The sequence below is a fragment of the Formica exsecta genome, unplaced genomic scaffold (genome assembly GCF_003651465.1).
Source record: "Formica exsecta isolate Colony F162 unplaced genomic scaffold, ASM365146v1 scaffold659, whole genome shotgun sequence".
Classification (NCBI taxonomy): Eukaryota; Metazoa; Arthropoda; class Insecta; order Hymenoptera; family Formicidae; genus Formica; species Formica exsecta.
The window spans coordinates 207,618-226,347 of record NW_021853421.1 but is presented as its reverse complement, the minus strand read 5'-3'; the positions used below and the strand labels follow the sequence as shown (position 1 = coordinate 226,347).

At 32.0% G+C, this 18,730-nt stretch overlaps 4 protein-coding genes across 10 annotated transcripts in view; 2 read left to right on the top strand and 2 right to left on the bottom strand.

Annotated features, from left to right (window-relative positions):
• LOC115242889 overlaps positions 1–1,367 on the top strand; it is a 4,766-nt gene extending 3,399 nt beyond the window's left edge. The window contains exons 5-6 of the mRNA XM_029819482.1: positions 68–266; positions 639–1,367. Of these exons, the coding sequence (XP_029675342.1) occupies positions 68–266; positions 639–1,001 (562 nt within the window). The 3' untranslated portion in view covers positions 1,002–1,367. The remainder of the gene's footprint in view (positions 1–67; positions 267–638) is intronic.
• A 446-nt stretch (positions 1,368–1,813) lies between these two features.
• On the bottom strand, positions 1,814–9,933 carry LOC115242886 (protein HID1). Its single transcript, XM_029819479.1, has 12 exons — positions 9,484–9,933; positions 8,418–8,777; positions 8,160–8,213; positions 7,857–8,080; positions 7,410–7,651; positions 6,739–6,969; positions 6,227–6,352; positions 5,685–5,941; positions 5,097–5,340; positions 4,813–4,961; positions 4,561–4,730; positions 1,814–4,135 (listed from the first exon to the last, which is right to left on the bottom strand). The coding sequence occupies exons 1-12, from the start codon at positions 9,547–9,549 to the stop codon at positions 3,913–3,915; spliced, it is 2,346 nt and encodes a 781-aa protein (XP_029675339.1). The 5' UTR covers positions 9,550–9,933; the 3' UTR covers positions 1,814–3,912.
• An 826-nt stretch (positions 9,934–10,759) lies between these two features.
• Positions 10,760–14,393, bottom strand: LOC115242887 (juvenile hormone epoxide hydrolase 2-like). Its single transcript, XM_029819480.1, has 6 exons — positions 14,058–14,393; positions 13,766–13,958; positions 12,234–12,582; positions 11,948–12,141; positions 11,556–11,796; positions 10,760–11,445 (listed from the first exon to the last, which is right to left on the bottom strand). The coding sequence occupies exons 1-6, from the start codon at positions 14,247–14,249 to the stop codon at positions 11,220–11,222; spliced, it is 1,395 nt and encodes a 464-aa protein (XP_029675340.1). The 5' UTR covers positions 14,250–14,393; the 3' UTR covers positions 10,760–11,219.
• The window catches only part of LOC115242884 (DNA-dependent protein kinase catalytic subunit-like), a 26,283-nt gene continuing 19,298 nt past the window's right edge, over positions 11,746–18,730 (top strand). For 3 of the 7 annotated variants that reach the window (XM_029819474.1, XM_029819477.1, XM_029819471.1), the window contains exons 1-3: positions 11,746–11,775; positions 16,605–16,762; positions 17,621–17,960. The gene's annotated coding sequence lies outside the window, so the exon portion shown is untranslated. Of the gene's footprint in view, positions 11,776–12,382; positions 12,523–14,965; positions 15,583–15,655; positions 15,810–16,604; positions 16,763–17,071; positions 17,343–17,620; positions 17,961–18,730 lie in introns of those variants that run through there. The other 4 variants (XM_029819475.1, XM_029819473.1, XM_029819476.1 and 1 more) reach the window with 4 other exon arrangements.

The window sequence follows — 18,730 nt, the reverse complement described above, 5'->3', positions numbered from 1 at the left end:
AAAAAAAAAAAAAAAAAAATATGGCTGGCTGTATTAAATCGTCTCTGGTCTAACGCATTGTTCGCAGCAACGTCACTGACGCCAGCAACAATCAACTGATTCTATCCAACACGACTGGTGCGAACGGCACCAACAGAAATCTACTGGGCTTCTTTGAATTCAGTGACGCCGAACTGGCTGGCTACCGATTACGTTGTGCCGTCTGGATCACGTTCGTCCTAGCGACGGGTTTCGTGGCGGCCGCCAAATTCTACTTCGGTTATAGGGTAAGTATCTTTATATCTTACTTTGAAAGAGGATTTTATAAGTTCGAGAAGGTCCATTACAAAAATATTTAATATAGAAAATTTTTTGACATAAAAATTCAATAAAGAAAAATTGATTACAAATTAATTAAAGAAGTCTCAAGAGGAATGGCTATAAGAGTTCATAAAATCTTCATAAGACAAAAACATAAAAAGTCGCGGTAAATGGAGACATAAGCATTTCAAAGAATTTGTTATTAAAAAATAACAAAACAAGCGAACAGACAAGCTTTATATAAAAAAAATTGTATTATGCCAAATTGTTTATGAGATTTGCGATTACGATTCTTTTTCTTTTTGTTAATTAGTTATTTCTTATCTCCGTGTTAACAGGGGCCAGGTTTGGAGATACTCATGTTTTGCGGACTGTTGATACTACTGCTATCAGCATGTCTGTACTCGATCTTCTGCCGGCGTCATGATCAAAGCCATTATCATCATGGCAGTCGACCGGAGCACAGTACTCGCATGCAGGAGGAGCACCTGGCCGCTCTGACAAACGCATCTGGTATCGGCGAGACCGTCGTCAGCAGAATGACGACAACGATGTCGACAACAACGGCGGTAAGGCAGCATCCACCGCCGCCACCCTATCACATCGCCATCCTGATACCGCCGCTGCCACCTACGTTCTCGGACGAGGCGCCGCCGCCCAGTTACGACAAGGTATGCGATGAAATCGCCGGACCAGCGTGAAATTCAAGGACGGACTCGTCCAAAACCTTTCTTCCTTCGCGACATTCTCGTGTCTCCGCTACACTCAAGGTGGCGCAAATCAATTCTCTAGGATTAGTATTAACTTTCACGTCTGTGATAAGAACGCAATGACGATAACACATCGACAACACAACGGGAAGTCAAGAGGTTCGGAAAAAGATACGCGCGGCTATATTTTCTAGTGGGCATTATACGAGGGAGCGGGGGAGAGGAGAGGAGCCGCGCTCCGCCACCGAATTTACGTTTGTGGTGCGGGTAAACTGTATTCTAATGTTTTATACTTCGAGATATTGTGTGATATATTTGACTTAACTTTAGCTTAGCGCGACACAGGTCGTAAACTCTTCCGATCTTAGGACTTCCTTAAATATGTATAATTATTCCAAGAATTCGCTGAATCGTTACGTTTGATTACCTCGTTATTTTCATAAGACGCGAGAGGACTATTGTTACTTACATACAGCACACACACGCACACACACATACACACAATATGAAAGAAAAGAAGCGCACAAATTTAAACATGCGATTCGAGTCGAGGTATCGAGTTTGCAAAACGCACGATTCGATCGCCGTTACTTACGATAAGCAGCTAATAATAGGCACGTTTGACGTACAGTTTCAGTTTTCAAGCAGGTGCAACTACCTGTTCATCAAACATGCACAAACGTTACCGAATATCATATACATACGTACGATTTAAATCGCGTGGTTTCACGATATATGTAAGCGCGCATGCAGCGTCTCGCGCTAATTTACGACGGAGATGTTAGAAAGTTACAAGCGTGAAATGTAATACGATTTTATATATTTCTTTTTTTCTATGAATGCGAGAGAGAAAGAAAGTGTGTATGCAATGCATGTAAATGATTCTTTATGTCATAATTCTGTATATATTTAAGGGCAAGTACATATAATACATACTGATGTGAGATCTCGTGTTTGTGAACGTTTTTCGTTACTACAAGTCATAATTGTACTACGATGTACAAAAGATATAGTCCTTTCTAACTGCACTTGAGAACAACCTCGCGTTTTCATCTAAAAATAAGAAAGCAATTTCTAAAAATCCTAAAAATTTAGAACAAATTCCAATTTATATTATAATTTATTTGGATTTTATCTACTCCTAACGATAAATTATCGATCAATTTGTATCTTGAAAAAGATGGAAGAAATAATCAAAATTGTATAATGTGAATTTTACTTCTATTTATCTTGCTATTTTCCTTTTTTTCTTAGAACTGTATTCATAGCCGTTTCCTGAAGGATTTATCATCCTGAATGCCTGAATACACATTCGTTTTATCTTGAATCGTAGAAAGTCTAAGAGAGTGCAGCTAGGAAGAGCAAATAGATCTAAGATCAGTTCTTTGCGTTATAGTTTAAGAAAAATGCAGTCGATTTGCCACACGCAAGGTTTCAAAAAAGTTAAAAAAAACCGTTCTTTTTTTTCTTTCATCGGGCCTTCTCTTATTACTTACACTCCTCTAAAAATGAACTCGCGCTCAGGAGACAGAAAGAAGAAAGGCCACGTGGTGTTGCAGTGAATATAATAAGAGCAGACCCGGAAGTGTTCTCTCAACTTATAGTTACAAATATAATATATCTTTCGCGAAAGCGTGTTCAAGTACTCTTTCATTATAAATAAGTGTGTTATCTTCGCATCTATCTTATCAGTTTATATCTTTACAGTTGTACATAGCGGAACATACGACAATGTGGTGCAAAAACGCGAATAAAGGTTCTCCCTCGTAAAGCGTAGCTTCATGTACACGTCGCGAAAGATGGATTAACTGACTCCGATAATGATAATCGTCCTACGATATCGCTGGTCTTAACGAAACAATCGTATCAAAAATCTTTTCTTGAAAAAAAATAATCATATAAAAAATATTCTTAACTATTTCTCACCATTTAGAATATTAATGATATAAAGTATAAAGAATGTAGAAATGTAAAATATAAATAATTTATAATAGCGAAATGTATATGTAAATATATATATATAAAATGCCAAATGTAAAAGCAAAGTTTAAAATATAAATTTTTATTTATAGTCACACAGCGCATATGCTTTTCTCATTATCTCTGCTAGTCTAATTTAATTAGTGTATTTTTCCTTAAGACCGACGATATACACACGCCTTTTCCACACTATAACTAACGGTACATATATTACTATGATACAAATGAGAGATTACAGTCTTCAGGATATAATAATAATAAATCATATGATATCGATTTTAAACTACGCTTACAATCTTGTACGCGGTTTATGTATGTTACATCAAGATGAAAGTATTTTGAAGGCTCTCGCCGTGTAAAAAGTAATCAGAAACGAGGTGAAGCGTGCACGTGACTCAACACGTTCTTTGTCAACACCGCTCTTTATCTCGTTACGTGTCTCTTTGCATAAATATTGATCAAAGTTGACATTCGATTCTTTCCGTTTCTTGCTTATTAAAAATGTATTTGAGAAAATCATTAAATTTTTTTGGAGATTATTTAAATGAAACCACTTAAATAATCTCGAAAATAAATAATCTCGAAAGAGACGGGCAATGAGTTGAATTTCAATTAATTGAAATTCTAGGATTCTAATGGTCTCATAATACATTTTTTAAACCTCAAAAGAATTTATTCCACATTTCTAATTATCTCTTTACTTTAACTTATTTATTTTAAAAGTATGAGAAAAAATGAAGTTTTATATCTCTTCGAGTTCTTATACAAAAGCGTGTCACATATTTTGTTCTTGAAAATTTAATTAATATTTATAGGAACGGCTCTGTATCGTACACAATAATGAGTTCGACGAGACTCACCTTTCTGCGCACTGCCAATAAAATAGTATTTCGAGCGCGAATGATAACGCGTCTCTCGCTATCTAGACCCTCTGAATCTCGAACAGCTTGACATCCGTGTCGTACCATATGGGAGGTTCGACATTTCTTAGATATATAACGCCCCACATGTATGTACGGAACCATGCGGTCGTACCGGCGTTAGCCTGATACCGCCTGATGAGAATAGGATGCGGCACCGGTAGTAGGCCGACCAGGGTGCCATGTTGCAGGAACTTCAAGATCTCACTCTCGTCTGTCAGTCCCCTAATAATAAGATTGATAAAAGAGAATATAAGTGAAAATGTGATTACAACCGTTGTTATTTCTCGTACGAAAATTCTTTAACTATTGAAACAAAGCACTCAAGTCCGAAACCATTTTCGATTTATGTCTATTTAATTTATGGATGTTTTAATTATTCGCAATATGATAAAAGAATATAAAACATGTCTGTGTAAAAGATTGATAATTAAGATAATAATTATTCAGATTGGACTATATTTTATTACTAAATTAAATAGATTGTATCAGAGAGTAAATAAGGGAAATGTATAAATAAGCTAAAAATAATTACCAATAATAATTAAATGTATAAGTGAAAAGGTTTTCTCTCATGAGAATTTTGATTTCTCGATGCATTAAGTTATATTTTTTTCTGAAATTAAAAAATCGAATCAGAGGATACTCACTTGTCAATGCAAATCTTCTCGACTTGCGGCACAAGGACTTGGAGCAGTCGCATGATAGTCTGTAACGGAAGCTTGCTCTTCCACTGCCATACCCACTCGCTGGACGGCACCCATTGATTCGTGTTATCCACATTGGCATTCGCTTGTTCAGCCACACGAATGCCACCCTTCTGCGCATCAAACAAATTTCTATTATTATTATCGATATTTGTTTATCGTATCTGCCGTAATCTCTCTTTCTCTGTTTCTTACCGGAACTACAGAATTTTTGGTCGCGTTCATCGATTCCTCCGCGATGTCTGTCTTGCTTTCTGATAGATTACTAACAGATTTACCAATATCGATATTGGCTGACGGGCTCAATGGATGCGCCGATTCTTTCTCTGTCATTTTCTCGATACCTGCAACCAATGCACTTGAATTAATAATATATGAAAATTGAGATAGAAGTTTTACGTCTATGATGTATCGTAAACAGTCTGAAAAAAAAAAACACTTGAACCTAATTGCGAGATCACGTACAAAGAAAGACTCACCAGGAGTCTCCAATAGCGACGCCTTCAAAGTGCCAGGTTCGGCGGGTTGCGCGGGACGCGATCCTTCCATCGCGGTTTCACTGACGTTCTCGTTAGACGTGCTTGCAGGCATATGACGACGTTGTCTCTTACTGAGAGACTTTGCAATCGTAGTGCAATCACTGGGTAAGTTTGCGAGCGCGTGAAATACCTGCCGCTTGCGTATTATAGTGTACACTAAATTACTGTTCCCATCGAATTGATACTGAAAACCCGAAAACAACATGAACGGCAGATCTAATATGCCATACAAAACTCCACCACACATTAACTTTTTTCTTGATATTATAGTCTATATAGTAAAAATACATAAGAATAAAACAAAATATAATCTCCAAAAAAAAGTATTTATATTTTTGCAAATCTTAAAATTATAGACTAGCGTATTGAAAGGAGAAGTGAAACTTAATAAAAAGGAAGTTCGTTTTAAATTTTATAAGCGATAATGCTATGTATCGATTTTATATTTATTTTGAAACTCTTTATATATGTGACTGAAAAAAACAATTGTATATATTTAGAAAAGCACTTTGTACGCGAAAACATTACCTGAATAATATTGTTAAAGATTTCGAGCAAAAAGAACACCAAGTGGTGATTAGTGACTGCTGAGAAAAGGAACCATGGCGTACTAAATGCCTCCAAAAGATGCAGCAGTTTTGTACTCGCCACCATGGATAAGGTTTTGAGGTATGGCGAAACATTGACTAGAATTGTTAACAGACAGTCGAATAACGGTTGCAGTCTCTGATGACCAGTGGTAATAATTTTGTGGAATACAGTAACTAAAAGGTCGGCGTGCGTTCCTGAAACAAAGAGAATGAATTCTTTGGCATACTAACAATTTAAATGCGTTAAAATTATATTTGAACTGTGGCTAGAACTGTGACTATATATAAAATATTAAGAAATTAAAAACTTAAAAAAGAATTTAACGATAAATAAATTAAATTTAAAAAACGATTTTATGTTTATAATAATTAACTCTACAATCGAAAACGCGGTTCAAACTATATTTAACGCTTTTAATGCTTTTTGCATTAAATCTGATTATTTCTTAAAATTAAATATAATATATACAAATGACACACCTGTAAAAACTGGAATGTCCATAGGCACTGTAGCTGTGTACGGTTTATTTAACCTCACTCCAAAATTGCGTTCTCCGCTCAAAAGAAGCAAAATAAATACACCAATGTGCATCAAACCAACTCGTGCTGAAAAATTGAGAAAGCTGAGTAGATAATTAGCCAAATTAATTTAAAAAAAAAAACACTAATGTGATATAATTCATATTTACATATCGCTGCTTCAATTCAATCATCAGATACTATAAAAATATTTTTTTTCTTTGAAGAAAATATCAATTAATGTTTTCTTTTTCTATAATTAAAATATATGGTTTAGAAAACATTCGAATTTATATTATGCTTCTATGCTCTGTTGAAGAAAGATAGTGTTCGTATATTATCTCTACAGAAAGAATATTATTTCCTACACACACAACATATTTTACATAAAATTTTTTTTAAAACATCTTGATGTGTTGAATTGAATCACCGATGTAAATGATTGAGTGAAAAAACAGGGAATAAAATTTTACATTGGTCAGCGCGTGAATCGTTTAAATGATAAAGAATCGGCACGAGAACTTCGAGGACGTCTGAGCTCTTTAATACATAATATAAGAACTTCTTGTTGTAATCACACATCTTCCAAAAGAAAACCAGTAGTTCCTGATGAAAATGCACTTTCTTGGTCGAGTTTGGCAGATACGTTTGCATCAATGGATTGTTCAATAGTCTGGTAATACCCTTTAAGACAAATTGGAAATCTGTAGGAAAAAAAAGTAATGTGTTTCAATCTTCTTTTTTTATACAATACATTCAAATTTCTTTATATCTTTTTGCACTTATACAAATTCGTTCTCCATTTAAAAGTTGATAGTTTTTTTATAAAAGTATTAAAATTTTAATAATTTTCTTAATTATAAATAATTAAAAATATATTCTTTACAGAGAACATCAAGCAATCTTTAGAACATAAGAAATCAAAACCTTATTTCTCATTTAATTTCAAGTATGTATTACTTTGACAAAACTTTAATTCGAGTCTAATCACAGAAAAATATTTGAAAAAATGGATGTTAAAAGTGTTGTAAAAAAAATAACTTTTGCTGCATAAAAAGTGATTCTATATCGAACAAAGAATTCGCTATAATAAAAGAATATTTGGGATAGTTAAAATATATAAAATGCCATAAGATAAATTCACCTTCATCACGATGAATTCGACTCAAATAATTGATGAACAAATTGTCTCCGACTGCCCCCTCATCTAATGGTGCTCCGCCGGTGGTATCATGATCCAATGTTACAATCAAGATTTGCAGCGCGACATCGACCAGCGGTTCCAAGGAATCGGCGAACAATAAATGGTTGTACGGTACCCCATAACCAACGGGATCGTACGCACATACCGTATTTAACAGCGAGGTAAACATCGGCAATGCGTGTCTGCGAAAAATCACACACATGTACAATTAGCATCTATAAATTATTAACAAAAATATACAATATCAACTACGATATTTTGTAAGTAAATATAAATAGATAATAAAAGAATAATATATCAAGAGAATTTAATCAAGAGAATATGTATATTATATAAATATAATATATTAATGTGGTAATTAATTAAAATAAGAGAAATGAATTGTACCTGTTTTCGCTGCTAGTCAAATGTTGAATCCATTTATTCGGCGTGATCGATGGATCCATCGGCGGATTGTACATGGTTTCGCTGAAGCATGTTAACAAGAGTTTCAGCAATTCCGTGCGATTCGAATCCAGAATGGGATGCCTCGGTGGTGAATACGCGAAACCCACTCCCGCTTCCCATATGTATTCACAGCTATCTATCGATTGCAATTCGTCGACTTTGTCCTGCAAAAACAACAACGCGTAACAATACGTTCCGCCCTTCCTTCTTATTATAAAAACTCCAACAGCTAATAAAATTTACCGGGCCTGATTTCCTATTTGCAGCTACTGTAAAATCAGGACAGAACAACAAATCCTAAAACAAAAATATATATTGTTTAGAATAGGTTTTCATGTATTGTGTAAAAAAATGTTGACCGAATTTATCGTTAATTAATTTTTTTAAAGTAATATATATATATATATAATTTGTCATTCATTTTTCTACTAAAAAATTTCTAAATTTTTATATATACATGTACTTTATGGAATACTCAATTATCTATTTTAAATATCTTACGCAGATAGCATTCAACAGAGAATGCGCCAATGGCAAACTCTCCTCATCATCTTTGCCAGGTAAACTGGACCAGAAAAAGCCTTTCCAATCAGGATCTTCAAATACGTAAGGTAATACACGTGTCAACAAGCGGCAACAGTTCAAGACAGTTTGATGCTCCCGTTGAGTCCTACAACTACTATCCACTGCCTTAACTAACTTCTCAACTGCTTTGTAACATAACGTAGCCAAATTAGAAGGCGCCTCTTCTCTTAAAATACGAATTTCCGGAGCTGGGATCAGAGTGAATATGTCTTGCACATTAGTCACATTCTCGGACCAGAATTGATCCCAGAAAATATCGTCCGATGAATCAATCACCTATTAATATATATTAATATATATTATGTATAAATACTGATACATGTTATGTAATTTTTAAATAAAAATTGTATAAAATAATATATTAATAACAATTTAAATATTTTAAGAAAGATAATATTTTTCTAGTAACAATCTCTTCAGTATCATAACAATACATTAATTTTAATGTTAAAATATAGCTTACATATAGATTATATATAGAGAAAAGGGCTACTTTTTATTATTACATATTACAATTTTTATAGTTTTCTTTTATTATTACATTCACTATTATTGTGTTATTACACTATTACAATTCAACAAATTTTATAAAAGCATAATGATGTTTTTATAATCTTTGCACTAACATCAATCTTTTGACAAAATGTGGTAGATCTTGGTCTTAAAATATATAAAACAAGATATATATAAAATAATCAAATAAGAGATATCCTGAGAAATAGCCATATATTTAACGTCGAATGCCTTCACAAATTCTTTTGCGTCTTGCAGAAAATAATAATATATTTTTGCTTGTAGTATTTAATCGTAAGTTCAGTCACAAATTTAATAATAAAAAATATAGATGTTTCAGCTGGATTTGTGATAGATTCTCTCTTTTTGATCGACAATAGTGTTAAGAAAATTTTGCTCTGCTATCGATCTGTCAACCGATCATATGTTCCGATCAGACACGTAAACAAGCAGCTATTTTTTTGTTTACCTGAGTTTTTGACGTTAATTGCACGACGGCCTTTCGGAAATTCAACTTTGTATCGGCATTGCCCATGATGCACCTTCGTTATCGCCGATAACAATACAATTTCGTCGTAGCAAAAGGCAAGTAAAAACGCGTCGCTGCTCTTTAAATGAACATCATTGTCGCCATGTTTGTATTGTGACAGTGATAGCTGGTGACAGCTAGACAGAGCTGCCAATATCGCGTTATCTCGCGCAAAAATGACAGATGAAAATTGAGGCTCTGCGTAAAAAATGTCATCGATCTCGTCGGCAAAGCTAGAAATACAGGGCAAAAATCCGTTCTCTTCAATTCTGCATCTTGTCATCTTTTTCAAATCGAAATATATGTAAATTTATCTTCGAGCGTTGCGAGAAAAAACGCGCTTTCTTTCTCATCAAGAAAATAAATTCTCATACAAAATATATCGGATCGATTGCAGGCCCATATGTAATTTTCATTGAAAAAAGATTGATTGAAGAAAATAATAATTGTGGCGCTTTCGCAAAAGTCGCCATCTTGTAATATCCGACCGACTGATTGGCTGGAACCGAACCAATGAAACGTGCAAATAGTATACGCAGATGCACTAGTGTTTTTGTAGTTTACGTTCGTTTCGTAGTGCTTGTTTACTGTTCACCGCGTGATTCCCGCAGGAGACAACTTTTATGATCTTTTTATATGCTTTCTTTATCGTTATCTGTCGTTATTGATGTTACGTTTCAAAACGTCCTCTGCGAGAAAAATTTTACTCGATGGCCGTTCCGGAACTTTTTCGAATCTTTCTGATTGATTCCAGACCGGCCATGGAGTAAAATTTTCCTCGGGTTGGAAATGTCACACCGTTTTGGAACCTAACCCAAGTAGATCTAAAACTCTACAGTTCACTTTAGATTTTTAGATCCATAATTCACGACAAAATTCGGTATAGAATATCTATTTATAATTTTATTATAAATATATATATATACTACAGTTCACTTTAGATTTTTAGATCCATAATTCACGACAAAATTCGGTATAGGATATCTATTTATAATTTTATTATAAATAGATATTCTATTTGCGTGTATAACATAAAAAAAAACATACATATAAAATATACATTAATAATGTATATAAATATTTTGATATAATTATATATAAGAATGTATATAATTATGTCAGAATATTTATATATAGATTAAAATAACTGAGAAAATTATAAACAGGATTGCATCTCGCAAAATCATACAACTCACATAAGATGCACTGAGAAAAATGAGATAAATAATATATTTATTCGGTTTTTTTCAACATTTAATTATTGAAACGCATTTATCTGTATTTATACAAAAAATACATCATTTTTCTTAATAGAAAACTTCTGAAAATAAGTCTTAAAAATAAGTCATCACTATATATATTCTGTATATATAAAAGTATTAACATTATATTAGTAGAATCTACATATCTCTAAAAGATATATTGCTGTTTTAAAATAGAAAAAGGCTTGGAATAATACATGTATAGTTATATATCTATGAAAAAACGAATGAAAAATTATACTTTAAATTCAGGCTTTCCTCTGATATGTTTTTTTGCGCTGTTTCTTCTTCTCTTTCATTACATTATTTCTTACCTTTCTTTTATAAATTGTTTCTGAAAACTTTTCTAAAGATCCGAATACAAGTTTGAACTTTTCTTATTCTTGTGTGCGCACGTGCAGGCGTTAAATTAAATCACAAATTTTCATTATGTTTTTTGTTCCATGCTTCCATCTCGTTAATAGAGGCCCATATGTCATTTGCAAGTAATTCAGGCTCCTCGAATGCTGCAAAATGACCACCACGAGGCATTTTAGTAACGCGTAAAAGATTCACAAATCGTGTTCTGAGTAAATTTGGGGGCTGCTCCATCATCTCATTGGGAAACTGCGCACACGCACTGGGAACTTTTACTAATGTTCTGTAAAAACATGCCAATTTTAACAATTACAACTTATTACGAAAATCATCATGCTACAATGGTATGTATAATAGAATTGTTGTAATTCGCGGTGATCATTATATACATACGAATTTAGGAGATTTCCCAACACTAAATTTTCCTTGGTAAACATTTCGGCGTATATTCTCATGGCTGTAGTAATGTTATTGGATGCCCAATAAATCATTAAATTATCAATCAACTCATCGTATGTAAATTTTTCCAGAAATCCACCATCCGCCCTGTATTTATAAGAATAGTTCGTACCAGTCGAAAATTTCTCGATAAGATATGCTGCCAAACCAGCAGGTGAGTCAGTTAGCCCTACCCCTGAAACACATGATGACGACACAATGTTAAAGATATTGATGTCACTCGTTCAGTACAAGAATGTATTTAAAAAATCTTCAATTTTTATTCAACAAAATATATAAAAAGTTAACTTCTTTTTGTATATAATTATATTAATAGCAATACATACCAACTGTATCTGGCTTTGTAGCTTGGATATGAAAGTATCCGGTTTCTACTAAGAAACTTTTGTATGAAAATGCTTGTGATTTGCCAGTTTTTTTCGTCCAAGGCAAGAAAGAAGAAAGATACCCGTACAGCATTTGTTTCATTAGAACCTGTCTTTTCATTACCGAGCACATGTTGGAATGCATACCCAGCACACTACAATTTGCATAATACGTTCACAATTTTTACACATCGATGCTAGTCATTTTTTAATTTAGTGATATAATTAGAGAGGGCAATAATCTTACTGTTGCGGAAACAGAGTGGATATAGTGTTGGTGATTGACGCGCCCCAATCGCCCCCTTGTACGTAAAATTTATCATAACCGAGCCTCAACATGAGATTTTTCAAGACCACACTCATCTGAATGTACGAGAGGCCAGGTATTGTAGCTGCACTGGAGAAACCGAATCCAGGCAAGGAAGGCGCTATCACTTCGAATACGAAATCGTGCTCTGGTCTCGGTGTTGTCAATAAAGGGATGATCTTGTAAAATTCTATTATGGAGCCGGGCCATCCGTGTAAGATTAACAGTGGTAAGACCCGTTTTTCGTCCACATTACTTGGTTTCGCGCGAATGAAATGTATGTCCAATCCTAAATTAAATACAGGATACATAGTAATTTATATATAGTTTAAAAATGTTAAGAAATAATGAACGTAGCGAAAGTAGGCGGATACAACATTAAAGATTTAAATTTCATTCTAATTTATAATAATTGTTACATGGTCTTTATGCATAACGAATTGAAAAACAAGATCAGCTATAAATAAATCAAAATTAGTTGTAGGAGTTGAAATAATAATATGATTGTGTGTGGCATGCGCAGGTGCATAATTATACGGCCTTGAATTTGTGGATTTTGTTTTACAGATTTGAATTGCTAACGATTGAACAAAGTTTGTTATCTTCAAGAATATTAGAGATAGAGCTTATCTAAAAAAAAAAAAAATAAATAAATTTATTTTTACACACCTAGTATCGCGTTAAGACTCCAAATTCAGTCCTATCTCTAATTTCCTTGATTCTTATCAAGGAAATTCTTATACAAATCTCTCTCTAATTTTAATTTTTATGGTTTTTATTACCTTCAACCGCTTATAATATGAAAATTATTTTGACTTTGTAATATTTTTGTAGTAGAATTTTTCCGGTATGATTAATTTCCATGCAATTAAAAATACTCAATTAAAATATTTTAGTTAAATGGAATCAAAAAATCTACTTTATTTAATATTTTTAAAAATAATATGATCACGTTTACGATGCTACCCAAGCAGAACAGAAAATCACAATAACATCAAAATGACATCATAATGACTATCAAAAGTCATTATGACGTCATTTCGATGTCATTTTGATGTCATTTGATATTATTGTGATTTTCTGTTCTGCTTGGGTATACGCGCGCCATTAGATATTTTGCCAATATTTAAAAAAAAATAAATTTTGCAAGTATATATTTTACATTACATATTATTCAATGAAATAATCATTCAATTTATAATAAATATTATATTATCATTTTCTCATTCTTTTTCCGCATAAATTTTCGGATTAACAATACCGAGTTTTCAAAAATACATATATATTTTACATTAATATATCTTAATAATATTTTGATATAGAAGATAAAAGAAAGAGAGAGAATAATTATTAATTTTCATTATGGTAGATTGAATATTGAAAACAATAAGCTATAAAATAATACATGGAATCTCGAAAAAAATGTGACTTACTGTGATTTTTCTCTATTAACGATTATATATATTCTTTACCTTGGATATTAGTCTTAAAATGTGGATGTTGATTTATAAATTTCTGACGTTCCTGAAAATTGTAATCATCTGCCCAGTAATCTAAAAATTTGCGTAGAACATCCGTGTTAGTACCATAATTCCAGGCAACGTCTTTCAACGGCGGTGTCAGAGATCTAGTATGCTTTAATCGATACTTCAAATCTTTCACGAGCTGGAAATAATAATTTTTTTTCCGCTTAATTTATTCGAGCTTTCCTATTAAATCAGCCTTTTTAATTATGTCAAATCGTGTTGATTAACGACGAATTACCTCTTCGGAGAAAGCGATCTCGTATGGTTTGATATCGTTGCTGACAGAGTTTTCGGTACCGGGCGTCCACCAAATATCCGATAACTCTAATAATTTATCCCTTTTATCATTAGATGAATAGTAGTATCTTATTAAAGCGTAGACAATTGAACAGCAACCGACAGAAATCGCAATTGCTAAAGAATAATCCATTTCGCCCACGAACTTTAATCAATTTTGGTTGTTAGAAAAGCGCGCAAGATAATACCTGTGTGATATCTCGATACATACTGATACGCACTGGCATATTCTTCACGAATTTGGTGACTTGCTGCAAACATCTCTGTATTTCTAACAGCCTGATTTTTAACAGTCCGTATTCTTAATTTTAACTTTCGTATTATTAACATATTTTTCTATACGAATTTTTCAGAACGTAAATTTCCTATAAAAAAAAGCTTGGACAGGAAATATTCAAAGAACTTTTCATCAGCATTTATTTATCATCGAGTAACTGAGTGTATTTCTTTCTTAATAAGGCAGTTTGTGCTGAGAGAGAGAGAAAAAGAGCTCAGTATTTGGGAGAGTGTTCCCATACTACTCCACAGTTGCTGCACATGATTACATAATCATATATGTATAAAATGACTAGCGAATGAGATTTATAAATATTTTACTTGAATTATGATTTTGGCTTTGTAAATATGTACATTAGTGATATGCATATAATTTTTTCTTTTCTCACTCATATTTTATCTTATAAATAATAGTTATATAATTATAATAATAATTATTTTATAATTAATAGTCAGTTCCTATAAAGATATATGTATATCAAAGTTGGAAGTTTATTGTAAATAAACAACTTTAGTATTATAGATTAAATGAAATAGAAGAATAAATTGAAGAGAGAGAGAGAGAGAGAAAGAGAGAGATCATCTTATTTCTTTTGATTTATACTTATGAGGTCATTTCACATAAGCAATTACATGTATATATATTCCCAAAAATATTAACAATGTAAAATAAATGATCATGCAATGTTCTCCAAACGTAAAAAAGTTTAGGAAATGCTGACGATGACGAGCGTGACGACCCGCAATTCAGCGGGACATCATACTTTGTATACAATAACAATGGGCAACATAGAGGGCTGGGTCTTGATTCAGGTATCGCTCGGGGTATTGGTTGAAAAAAATTCGGGAGCGAATCCGTTAGCTCTAGTAGATCGGATTGTTATGCGACAAACGGAAATGCGACTTATCCTTGGGTCCAAGCTGAAAAAATCCGGCATATAGTTGGGACAGAGCGAACCTTCGCACTGTTTCGAGATTCGTGGCGAGGTAAAGATTGTAAGCAGGCAAAATTCGACACGGGCATGTCCAAGGACAGATAATTTCGCCCTAATAGAACCACAGTAGAGTCTATGCAAATGCGCCGATTTGAAATCGAGGACCTTGCACGCATTTACAAACGAATATTCGTCATTGTTCTCTCGTTGCGTATGTCGAAGGGCGCAGAGACAAGTGTGCATCCTCTTTAACTGGTAAAATACACAAAACCGCGTTTTGATGGATAACATTTTATTTTATATATTAATTGCCACGTGTTTATTTTAGTGCCCTGTCTTTAGTGCCGCTAGTTTCGTGTTATTTGTTACAATTGTTCATGTGATAAGAACAGCTGGCATATGGCCACCATTCGACCAATGGAACACGTGTTTTTCCTGTCAAGACTTGATCAGCACCGATAGTTATCACTAATTATATACAAGTATTATTATTTTGCATTTCATGATATTTAATGGGTTTGTCAAATATTTCGTTTTAATTTTACGTTGTTTCTATGGTAATACATAATTTGATAAAAAAAAATAATGGGGAATTGGATATCTTTAAAAAGCATAATTATCGTAATTATTATAATATTAATTGAAAGTTATATATTTATCCAATGAATACTGATAAAACTTGATCCTATATATACAATATTGATCATTATTATTATTATATTTATATTTGATTATTGACTTATAACGTACTATGCCGTTGCGCGAAGTTTTTGACTTTCATAGAACATCCTGATTTCTCCAAGCGAAATTTCGTCGTTTCACCAATTTTTTTTAAATACCGAGAGAAAAATACGTAATAAAAATCGAGAGGCTGGTCCCCCCATTAAATACCCATGTGAATTTACAATATTTGAAATAAAAAGGGTATTTAAAAAGACTTAAAGAACAGCATAAAGTAAAGTAGAAATTAGAGTTTTCCATTAATAAAATTTAAAAGAGCGAAAAATTTAGTAAGCATTATTATTTACATCTAATTGACTTGTATACATGAATATTTTACGAAATGTTTTTAATCTAATTGCATTTTATTTCTTTTTTTAAATATATATTTTATTATCTTTTATTACTATTTCTATTTTATTACGATAGATATATCTCTCGTATATATCTATCTATTTTTCGCGAAAAATTTGTGTGAGCTGTAAAACTGTTACATTCTATGCATTCCATGCATTCCACAATTTCAACATCTAAAACAATTACGTTTTTAATTTCAGATGATTAATACAGGATGGAATTGCGATTCTAATAACGATCTAATTAAAAAAGCGGAGATTTGTCTTCCAATTAAGTTTTTTTAAAGAGACACCTAAGCCATAACTACACATTATAATGCAAAAATTATGGACTATTGTCTTCGTAATTTTGATGCCCGGTAAGATGATATTTTATATCGTTCAAACTTTAATACCCATGTGAATTTACAATATTTGAAATAAAAAGGGTATTTAAAAAGACTTAAAGAACAGCATAAAGTAAAGTAGAAATTAGAGTTTTCCATTAATAAAATTTAAAAGAGCGAAAAATTTAGTAAGCATTATTATTTACATCTAATTGACTTGTATACATGAATATTTTACGAAATGTTTTTAATCTAATTGCATTTTATTTCTTTTTTTAAATATATATTTTATTATCTTTTATTACTATTTCTATTTTATTACGATAGATATATCTCTCGTATATATCTATCTATTTTTCGCGAAAAATTTGTGTGAGCTGTAAAACTGTTACATTCTATGCATTCCATGCATTCCACAATTTCAACATCTAAAACAATTACGTTTTTAATTTCAGATGATTAATACAGGATGGAATTGCGATTCTAATAACGATCTAATTAAAAAAGCGGAGATTTGTCTTCCAATTAAGTTTTTTTAAAGAGACACCTAAGCCATAACTACACATTATAATGCAAAAATTATGGACTATTGTCTTCGTAATTTTGATGCCCGGTAAGATGATATTTTATATCGTTCAAACTTTAATTTTATATCGTTCAAACTTTAATTTGCTAATTAATAAAATTAATTTACTAACAACAAATTTTCATATCTAAAAAATTGATCTATTGATTTACTAATAAACTTAATTTGTTATTAGTAATCTTGATTTATATTAATAATAAGCGCGCATTTATTTATAATAAACTTTTATTACTATAACAAAATTAATGATGGATATATACTAAATTAATAATTATCTTTTTAAATCTTATAATTATTTTTTCTAGACATTGTAAGGAGTATGAACTTGACGAATAGTAACAATACCAAAAACACGGTATTAATAAGTAAGACACACAATATGGAATTAAATATGATGTACAATGCGGAAAATATTACAGAATTAAATACCGTACAGAATACGATATTAAATAATACAAGTATAGAGAATGAAAATCGCACTCAATATGAGAATAAAGTTCTACCGAAAAAATATATAGTCATGCAAGAAATGTATAGAAAAGAGAGAAAACGTAGAATGGTAACTCAAGCTGTAATACAAGGTGCACTATTAATAGTTTTACTATTGATCCTGATCATTATGGCTATTAAGAATGATTATATCAAGTAAGTCAATTCTTTGTATATATAATATGAACGCTTATGCACACACATTTTCTAATCATATACATATAATTATGTAAGATTTTAATTAGTAAGTCATTAAAGTTATTAACAAATTAAGAGAAAAAAAGTTAAGAATATGCAAAAGGATGGTTATGGGAACTTATTTTGTATGCTTTACAAGATACGCCATGCAAACATAATCGTTTTATCAGAACAGGTTGACTCAGCATATTTGTTCTTTCTTTTCGAAATTTCTTTATCTTACTCTTTTGCTTTTTCAAGTCGCTTTAATTTGGTATCACATCATCGTGCCTCATCACACTCTATTCGATGGCCATTTTTTGATGTCATTCTTGGCCATTAAAAAATTTGTTTCTGTGGGTTATCACGCAATCAACCGGTTATTTTGCTCTACTTATACTATTATGACATGAGGATTAAAATATTTTTTGTCGATCTCAGATCCAATTCAGATTCATCTCAGATTAAACTGATTATGCTTTAATCATCTTTATAAATCATAAGTACTCTGAGGTTCTTATCATGATATATCTGATTTTTCTCTAGAATATTTAATACATCTTGTGATTATTTTGATTATTAAAATCATGCAAAATTCTTCAATCTGAATAGCTTGCTCTATCAAAGTTATTACTTTGATATAAGTACCATTTTAATAAATATTATTGAAACTTCTTTGCATCTAATCTTTCTATTTTCTTGTACCATTAATTTAGCAAACGCTGATTTCAAAGTAGGAATTTATTTGC

Coding starts and splice junctions, on each gene's coding strand:
- LOC115242886 (XM_029819479.1), bottom strand. CDS start 9,549: ATGGGCAATGCCGATACAAAGTTGAATTTCCGAAAGGCCGTCGTGCAA. Junction 8,778..9,483: donor AATTAACGTCAAAAACTCAG/GTAAACAAAAAA, acceptor ATATATTAATAG/GTGATTGATTCATCGGACGA. Junction 6,970..7,409: donor TCGAATTCATCGTGATGAAG/GTGAATTTATCT, acceptor TTTTTCCTACAG/ATTTCCAATTTGTCTTAAAG.
- LOC115242887 (XM_029819480.1), bottom strand. CDS start 14,249: ATGGATTATTCTTTAGCAATTGCGATTTCTGTCGGTTGCTGTTCAATT. Junction 12,142..12,233: donor TCCACTCTGTTTCCGCAACA/GTAAGATTATTG, acceptor TGCAAATTGTAG/TGTGCTGGGTATGCATTCCA. Junction 11,446..11,555: donor TTGGGAAATCTCCTAAATTC/GTATGTATATAA, acceptor ATGTTTTTACAG/AACATTAGTAAAAGTTCCCA.